We start from the raw sequence: 10,102 nt of genomic DNA on the forward strand, positions 1-10,102 counted from the left end.
AAGACAATACACAAATAAAAGAAAACGTGGCGTATTTAATTTTGTACATGAAACTCCAATTCTAAAATTCCCCCAGGTTTCAGGTCAGCTCGTCGGTCCATACATGAATTCTGGAACAGAAGTCGAATCACGATCAATATAAGATCTGCACGAGCTACTGTTTTCAGTCTGTGTTTCAGTTTCGCTGTCGCTCAAAGTGTCCGTCACATTTTCAGTCTCTGATAAAGGAATGTTGTCTCTAAAGGCAAGTCGACCCTCGGGTGTGAAATTTTCTAATCGTTGCCATCTCTTGGGTGGCCATACAATGTGAGTTGCTTTCCCCTTGATCAAGCCAATGGCAACCTGAAACAACAACAACAACAAAACATAAATAAAAAGAAAGAAAACGAAGGGAAGAAAGGAAAAAAAAAAATGAAAAAATTGAAAAACAGAGAAGTCGTGATGCAAAGAGCGATAAGATAGCAGAAAGACTGACTGACTGACTGTTTGACTGACTGACTAACTGACTGACTGACAGACAACTGACTGACTGACTGACAACTGACTGACTGACTGACTGACAGTGAGTGAACGGAAAGACTCACTGACTCAAGCTGGTGGGATAAGAATGACTTCTGCATAACTGGAGGAGTTGGCAAGGAAGAGGACCTGGAAGTATTAAGTTTTGTAGGAGATGAAGGAAAATGAAAATTTGACCGTATTAACGGGGTAGCCGCATCAACGTGGTAGGGTCAAATTTCATGACTGGTCTATTTTAAGAGACGTCTTGACAGACATCACAATTGCACCTTTAAACAACTGTCTCTAATAAACTTAAATAAACATTCAAAATGCAGGTCTAATTTTTTAAAAAAGTTGAAACTTCAGTCAGTACATACAATATTAGCAATGGAAAGATGAACATAACAGTTACTGGTTTGAGTGAGTACAGAGTACAGAGTACAAATTTTGTTAGCACTCCCCAAGGGGGCTTTTCAGTACTAATACTACTAAATAACTTACATTAAAATTAAAATGAAATAAATCAACGTACCAAGGAATTATAAAAATGATATGAAATAAGGTGGAATTATGTGACAATATTGTATTATGAATACAATATTGTATTATGAGTGACCGTATTAACGGGGTGAAATTATAGAGGATTATACAAGTTGGGAATTCAGAATGTGTCAGTTGGCCGTATTAACGGTGTGGCCACATTAACGGGGTTTTCTTAAAAGGAAATGTATGGGCGTTTCGCCGGTACAAAAAGGACTGGCCGTAATAAAGAGGTGACCGTAAGGCGGGGTTTCGAATAAACATTCAAAATGCAAGTATAATTTTTTTTTTTTAATAAAGTTGAAACTTCAATCAGTACATACCGATATTAGCAATGGAAAGATGAACATAACTGGTTTGAGTGGCCGTATTAACGGGGTAAAATTATAGAGGACTTTAGAAAACAGTCCTAAGAAAATACGCGCGCTGATTGGTTAAAAATCGTGTTTCCATAACTCGATAGAAACACTGAACTAGCACGAGCTGTTGATGTAATGATGGCGCGAGCAAAGAGAATTTACATTTTGATAATCAAAGTTAACAAGTTGTTTTCCTTTTTTTTTTTCGTCGCGGTGTTTTCTAAAAGTGTTCTCTGTGTTTCTATCGAGTCATAGAAACACTCGTGAAAGTCTGGGAGAACCCGAAAAAGCTGTGGAAACACTCGCCTTCGGCTCGTGTTCCCACAGCGTTTCTCGTTCTGCCAAACTTCCACTCGTGTTTCTATAACTCGATAGAAACACGGTGCATGTTTTCTATTCTTAAACACAATTTGGGATTTCAGAATGCGGCTGTTGGCCGTGTTAACGGGGTGGCCACATCAACGGGGTTTCTTTTATAAGAAAATGTATGGGCGTTTTGTAGGGGCAAAAAGGACTGGTTCCACTATAACGAAAATCGAAAGGAAGACAACAAACGTGGGCATTCTCTGGTGATGGCCCGAGAATCAACTGCAAGTGAAGGAGTTACTTGATAGGCTTGACTGTATATTGTAACGGCAACTCACCGGCCCAAACGAGTTACTGTCATGGCTGTGAGAATGATTGTCTCCCTCTACCCAGCAGTGGCCCTGTGGAATTTTCACAATCTTCTTGTTGTAGTTTAAACTTCTATAAAGGAAAACAAATATCCAACTAATTTAACTGCACTCGGGACGTATTTCAGTTCTCATATTTGCCTTACTAAAGAGGTTTCAACTACTTGTATCTTTTGATCACAGGCGGCCCAAGCTCACGTTCTGATAAGTACATGACCACGACCTTTTTGCCTATGAGCTAGCTCGTACCCATATTTACGATTAGCCAATCAGAGGCCGTGCCTACTGTCCTGATATCCTGCGAAGTCAAGTCACTGACCTGACATGGCTACAATATCATGGTCACTTGGCCGAATTTGGGAACGGTGAATATGGGTGAAAACACATTCGGGTTACATTGTGCGCCTTGTAAGTGATACCAAAATCTGTAAGACAACGAGCTTAAGGCCTGCAAAGAGAATACAAGTTTTCCAACCCCATGGGAGTTCTAAGTTAACCCCACTTTGTGCACCCCCTTCCAATAGGGATGTGAACTACATTGGTTAACAGATTACTGAACTGCTATTAATCATTCGAGGGTCCTAGGGTGATTCCTCAGAAATAAAAATTGCCACATTTTGCGGAAGTTGGAAGCAAAGGTTATTAAAGCAATACTTGAAAAAATCTTGACCTGGGAGGCAGGAAGTATCGGGCGCATGGAACAATGTAATACATAATTCATGGCAAAATCTCACAATTCTAAACGACACTGACTCAAAACGTTCCTCGAAACGTTGTTTTCGAGGTCATAATTCGCATCCTCGCGTATCAGTTTTGTGCACTCTTTTAGCAAGAGCTTTCATCTACATCTTTTTTTCCTTCCAAACAATTTTTTTTCTAATTTTTTTTTAATAAAGAGGATAATTTGAAAACCAAAATTATGCAATAAAAAATATAGGTCACCATGCTCGTTTAAGAGAAAACGAGCATTTATTTCGCTAAGGAGGGAAATCTCTCACGTTGTGTAAGCGCACGTGCTCATGTGCCCGCGCTAATGACGCGAAAATCGTGCGCAGTAGGGTTGCACCCTGCAATGCTGAGAAATCATCTTAAATAACAGGCACGCTGTTGGCAGGAAAAGGAAATACATGTAGGAAACCAGAGTCTACATGTGCGCTTCTTAGGGTTGTACTAATCAGTTAAGTCCTTTTCATAATTATGTACCATACAAGTGAACAGTGCTTTTCATGCATTCTGATTGGTTAACTCATGGGTGATTAGCAAAGTAAGTTATTCACCTCCGAGCAGAGATTTTGAAATTTCTGCCCATTTTTCATTTTATTGTCAGAAATAAAAGGTTTTGTTTTTGGTCTGCTAGTAATTCAGCTTACGAGACATTATCCATGTCAGTGTCAATGGAAGTGGTGGGTATTTGCCTTGCTGCTAAATTGCAGCTTGGTAAAAAAATATCCACTATTATTCACCAACACTTCAGTAAAATAATGATTGTTTAATAAAATACCTCACAGTATGGTCACTGGCAACTAAAAAATGCAGTATGAATCCTCAAACAGCATAATTTTTATGCGAACATTGGGGAGCAGGGATGACACAATGGTGAGAGCACTTGCCTTCCACCAATGCGGCCCGGCTTCGATTTGGGTTGAGTTTGTTGTTGGTTCTCAAGTTGCTCTGAGGGTTTTTCTCTGGGTTCTCCAGTTTTCCTCCACCCACAAAAAACAATGTGACTCCCTCTCTTAATGTTGTAATTTATCAATTCTATTATTTATCTATTTTAATTATAACTTACTTTACATGGTCGCCTTCAAGAGCTATGACTCGTTTTATAAGAACACCACCAGGATCTGTGGGATCACTATATCAGATAAAAAAAACACAAACACATATGAAACAATTACTTTAACAATTTTATTTACAATAAACCTCAATAGAGAGTACAGCAGAACCCTGCCTTATGGTCACCTTGTTGATACAGTCACCTCCTTATTATGGCCATGTTTTTGTCGCTGTGAAATGCCCACACATTTTCTTTCAAAGAAAACCCCTTTAATGCAGGCACCCCATTTATATGGCTAATGGCCAAATTCTGAAATCCCAGCCTGTTATGTACATTATCCTTTACAATTTTACCCTGTTTATACAGCCGCTCAAACCAAGTACATGTATGTTCCTCTTTCGATTGTTAATATTTCATGTACTCATTAAAGTTTCATTTTTATTAAATATATCTGTATTCCAGATGCTTGTTAAAGAACATTTAATTGTTTAGAAGTGCAATTGTGATATGTCTGTTAAGACTTCACTCAATTTAGACCAGTTGCGAGATTTCACCCTGTTGTTAATACAGTAAGGTTAAGTCTGCACATGAGCCAAGTGACCTGTCAGACAGGAGCTTAATCCCAGTTTCTGTAGCCTGAAGCGACTAGTAGTATTTCTACTCCTCCCTGGATGGGATGCCAGTCCATCGCAGGGTTACCTCTAACACCAACCATGAGGCCATCGTATCTCCTACATTGTTAATACAGCCACCCATTAATAGGCCAAAATTTTCATGGCCTGTTGGTGACTGTATTAACAGGGTTCCACTATATTATTTGATATCTGAAACAGTGTCATTCAGTATAAAGTGCATAATGTACATCTATTATATCTTTAATTTTATTTTTTTTTTGACCTCTACATATTCACCTCCAGAGTATCAAATTGCTAATCAGATTTGATCTTTTTTATTGTTTCATGTACTTCAGTCTAAACTAGTTAAACAGTTTAAACTGACAACTTAACTGAGCTCAGTTCACTTACATTAATCTGGGCCCTATATTGGACAGTGGATACAGTATATAAAATAAATTATATACCAGTATATATTATAATCTATGTATATTATAAGTGCACTTATCAGTTCCCTGGCTGGATAGAGCTATGTCAGGTATGATAATTATGCCTGAATTAACTCTACCCATCCAGGCAACTGTCACAATCATTCTAACTTGGCAGAGAGGGGAGCGGGGGGCTTTAATTTAGATGGGCACATTATACTCTGTCAGTGGTGTCGAAGAGTGTCAGTCTCCATTTGTTACTTCATTGCTTTTATGGGGAAGTGTTATTAAAAAGTCAATTTTCAATACTATTATCTCCTACTTTTAGTATTAAAATTTTTAATATCTTATTTATTTAATATCTCATTTATTCAATTAATTTATTTAATATTTATTTAATTTATTTAATATCTTATTTATTTAATATCTTATTTAAAATATTTATAAATAAGCTGCCCCACATTTTTTTCATAACTTTACTGATTTACAAGCAAACACCCACTACAGTTTTGTAAATTTTATCAATAAAATTTTTCTGCTGTTACTTGTACTCCTACATTTATTTAACACTTTTTAACAAAACAACATTTTACCTTGTTTTTATGCTTACAGGACATATTTTAGGCAAAACAGCATTTTACTTTATTTCTCTATTCAAAGGTATATTGTTTGTTCGTTTTTGTTTTTGTTTTCAACATACATGTACAAGATAACAAAAAAAAAAAATAATAACATTACTACTGACAATGTTTTTATAGTATTATATTCAATAACTTAGTCGAACATGTATAAATTAAGGTAGCAGTGTACCCCAAATGACCATCATTTATCGGTGCCGCTTTACGGTCAGATTTAAACCCCAGTAAAGTATATACAGTACTGCCTGGAGTCATATGCACATTGGGATGCGTGAACCGCAAGGGCAGAACATGTAAAGTGCACGTGGGAGGAATTGAATGTCTTCCTCAAATAAGAATCAATAGCTTTCCAACATTCCCTCCAAACACAGTTTCTTTCTGAGGGAGGAGTTGGATAGAATTGATACATTTTCTGAAAGCTTAAGAATTGAAGATTACGAAGACCTGTATATTTATTAAAACAAAAAAGGTAAGGTTTTCCTAATATAGTGCCCTATTTCTCAAAGTACAGAGGTTCACTAAATCAAGTTTGTTTCCATTCAGATTTGAGCGGGAGGATGTGATCAACATCGCTATGTCTTCTTGACACCTTTCTCTACAAAACGGTACATCAGGAAATTTTGATTACTGGTTTGTTTTTGGCATGCAGTTAAACTTTGAGTTTTGAAAAACATGCATTCTCTTCACTAAAATTGATAACTTTTGAAATACGCAAAAAATACACGTAAGAATTCCACGACACCTTTCCTTCCTTTCGATTTTTATAACGCCTTAAGTACCCTAGACATACATGTAAACAACGAAAGAGCCCACTCAAAAACAACGTGAAGGAAACCCACAAGATACTGATTGAGTTGAGCTGTTACTGTTTATACTGCTTGGAACAGCAAAAGTGCCAAGGAAGTAATGCTTACTAAAAATTTAGAGCGTCTTCCTCGTCCAGTGCAAGCAACTTCTCCTGCTCGAAGCAGGAACGTCTGTCGCTAGCAGCGAACACATCAGCCCAATTCTGATCAAATGTTTTTGAAACCTTTTCCCCCAAATTTTCCCTCTGTGTTGCTTTCTTCGTACTTGCAAATGGACTCGAACTTTTGTGTTTCTTCAATGACATATTTAAGCTTAAATCAACAAGCTACAAACAGAGAACACCCAGACCAGCTCGTCAACTATACCAAACGCAAATGTTTAGTAATTGTTCATATGCAATAATCTGTCACGCAACTCTTAATGCAAGTTTACTTCTCATGACAACCTGTTGACGGCTATCAATTGGAGACAATTAATGCAAAGACACGATTTTCCTTAGTTTGTAACTTCGCAGAGAATCAATCTCTTTTCATACAATTTTTTTAAATGAAAGATTGCAATAAGATCTATCTGATAAAGTGAAAAACATTTTTTTCAAAAAATGGTCAATTTGAGGGTATACTCATCTGTACCTTTAAGAAAAAATACCTACTGCTTCTTAAGTTGTTCATAATTATTTAATTTAACTACCTCTAACACTTTCCATTTCTTTTTTTAAGTGGCTGATCTTATTGGCCTTAAAAGCTATCAATGTTACTATTTTTCTGTTTCACATTTGATTTCCAAAATGTTTTTTCCTTTACACCTACATGTCCACAGATATGTTTTTCCCACAATTACTGTAATATAGTTAATTCAATCCATTCCCTCCTTCAGAATACCTATCATAATGTCACATAACAAGAGGCATCTGCAACTACCAAACCTATTTTATATGTAAGCCAACACCATATTCCAAAAACACTGGGAAAAAAAGCATTCAAATAGAATGCGACAAAGAGTTTCTTGACTCTCTTGACAAAAGGTGCAGTTAGGGTTTGTTACGTGTCCTATTTTAAAAAGATGGTCATTTGGATAGAGGATGATTAGTTTAACACTGTATTGAAACAGAGCCTACACGAGGCTCACTTGCAACCCTCAAAGGTAAGAGGTATGCTTCTGAAAGTTGGTCTTCTTAATATTTATATAAATCAAATTCTTGACCAAGCTTATCCCATTTCTTGTGGGGCTTAATGGACAATTAAAATCTCCACCCATAGTAATATTTTCAATGGTATCAAAATCATTTTTCAAGTTATAGTTTGCAAAAGCAAGAAATAGAAGGCGTGAGAGGTCACAATATTAATTGTGACCCCTCGCACAAAAACATACACTAACGGATGTCCATTAAACAGACTATTTTATTCAAACGGATAGCAAGACCCATTCAAACAGCTGCTTTTATCAAACGGATAACCTCAGCCGTTCAAACGGATGAATATTTTTTTCACACAGATAGCAGCAGCCATTCGAACGGCTGAAAATTTTTCTGATTTGATAACCCCAGCTGTTCCAACAGCATCCTATTGATCTTGAATGGATGACAAATGGATCAGAAACAGATGACAAACGTCAAGCGGACGGTTTTTAGCCATTCAAACAGATACCCGTGAGTGTATATTTCCACGTAAGAGGTCACAATTCATTGTTTCGGTTTGAGCCTTAAGTGTTTACCAGAAGAGTTTGTTCACTACTGAGTAGTACCTTGAGTATGAGAAAGCTGCCCCACCTCCTCTATCTAAAAAGTGGTCCAACCTCTCTGAAAAGGTGTAGTCTTAAAGCTGGTTTTGACTAGCAGTAGAGTTGAAAAAATCTACATTGTAACAGTTAATTGAAAAAGTGACAGGCACCCACTTTAACTAAAGAGTTTGAAAATCATGTACATACATCAGAGTGACAATGTCACCTCTATTGATTCCTTCAAACTGTCTCACAGCCCAGCAGTTGACCACAACTTTATCACTACCCAGGCGTGGATTGGGATTTAAGGTTGGCTGAACAAAATGAAAATGAAAAACAAAAAAATAGAATAAGTTTATAAATTTTCACATACATGTACATGTTGCAACTTTATATAATATAGTGACATGGGTTACACCTGGTAAGTGTTGCAAAACATTTTTTTATCTGACGATATGATTGATCATTCCAGTTATAGACACAACTTAAGCAGCTGTGAAATTAAAGCCTGAAAAAATTCAGGCTTGAACGGGATTCAAACCCATGACCTCTGCGATACCGCTGCAGTAGATAGATAGATAGATAGATAGATAGATAGACAGACAGACAGACAGACAGACAGACAGACAGACAGACAGACAGACAGACAGACAGACAGACAGAGAGAGAGAGAGAGAGAGAGATAGATAACTTTATTTCAACTTGGGTTGATGAGGCTGGTAACAGCCTGAGCTATCAAGTCAACTGGGAGCTGGTCACATTGCGAGTTCGTAATATACAGGGGTTTCATTAACATTTTCAGCAGGAGGGTAACTGGTTTTCACAGGCCAGCAAAACTTTTTGAACTGAACTTCTTTATAAGGAAAACGTTCCTCTAGATGGTTAAACCGGGCGGAAAAAAGTTGTCCTCATAGCTGGTGAATTTGCCCGGCGTCCAGCCCTTAATGAAACCCCTGAATATACCGATAGAGAGTGAAGAATACAAGTGAATATAAGAAAGATCATACATTTGAACTACGGAGAAAGATACAAAGACATGATTGATCATCGCAGTTATATATGAAACTTTAGCAGTTGTGAAATTGAAGTGAATGAAGTGCCCAAGGTGAGGGAGGAGGGGAGAGGGTGACAGGGTTTTGACACCAGTGACAGATATAATTTGTTGAGGAGAATTTGACATCACATGGGAGCGGTGGGTTTGAACAAGTTGCCTCAAAACCATGGAACAACCCTGTTCTTTTGTAACACTGTGACTCAAACAGAAGATCCTTCAAAAGCATTGTGCCATGAGTGAAAGCGAATATATATTGTAGTTTTATTTGTGAAACTTAATATTTAATCTCTTAGATTACAATTAAGAGACGAAGGAAGTTCAAAACATCAGGGGTTCAAAGGAGATGTTTTTTCTGTCCTATTACGCATCTAAATTTGCCATGTTTCAGTGTTGGAAGTTTTATTCTTGGGTGCTTTCGTAGAAGAAAGAAAAAAGAAAAACCACTGAACCCAGGGTGATTAGACTACCATTTTTTGCCCGGGGCCGAATATGGCAAAAAGTTCAAATGCCCGGGGAATTTGATGGGTACACATGAACGGCTCTGACAACCTCAGGTCTATTTATTTGGGAGGCAGCTAAGAGGTGAGCTAACTAACGTTAAAATACTTCTTAATGTCTACAATAATGTAAGCTAATTAATCTACGACAGGTGCAAAACTAAACCTACTTGCATAGAGATGCCCAACACTCCTTTGACACTACCCACGTTCTCAACGAATGTTACCACGATCGGCAAACCGATGACAAAGCCCCGGGTAAACATTCCTAGAACGTTAAGATATGGCCGAAATCTCTGATAAACCATAACACGAGCGATGAACTTTGCCTGCAACCCAAAAACGTTTTAGTCATCACTCCAGCTGCCATCTACGCCGCCATGTTGTTATTTTAAAAGCTCGTTCCCAGCGTCCTCTCTCTACCCGCCCCAGTATTTTTTAAGATGCGCGTCCAATATGGCGGAGAACAGCAGGCTGCACCGTAGTTTGAGGTT

At 37.6% G+C, this 10,102-nt stretch overlaps 1 protein-coding gene across 1 annotated transcript; it reads right to left on the minus strand.

Moving 5' to 3' along the window:
* Positions 1 to 15: 15 nt before the first annotated feature.
* On the minus strand, positions 16 to 9,922 carry LOC145502322 (mitochondrial inner membrane protease subunit 2-like). The gene is made up of 5 exons (XM_081481580.1): positions 9,779 to 9,922; positions 8,265 to 8,371; positions 3,864 to 3,929; positions 2,045 to 2,147; positions 16 to 342 (listed from the first exon to the last, which is right to left on the minus strand). The coding sequence occupies exons 1-5, from the start codon at positions 9,914 to 9,916 to the stop codon at positions 85 to 87; spliced, it is 672 nt and encodes a 223-aa protein (XP_081337706.1). The 5' UTR covers positions 9,917 to 9,922; the 3' UTR covers positions 16 to 84.
* Positions 9,923 to 10,102: the final 180 nt, after the last annotated feature.

Source organism: Orbicella franksi, chromosome 11 (assembly GCF_964199315.1).
Source record: "Orbicella franksi chromosome 11, jaOrbFran1.1, whole genome shotgun sequence".
Lineage (NCBI taxonomy): Eukaryota > Metazoa > Cnidaria > Anthozoa > Scleractinia > Merulinidae > Orbicella > Orbicella franksi.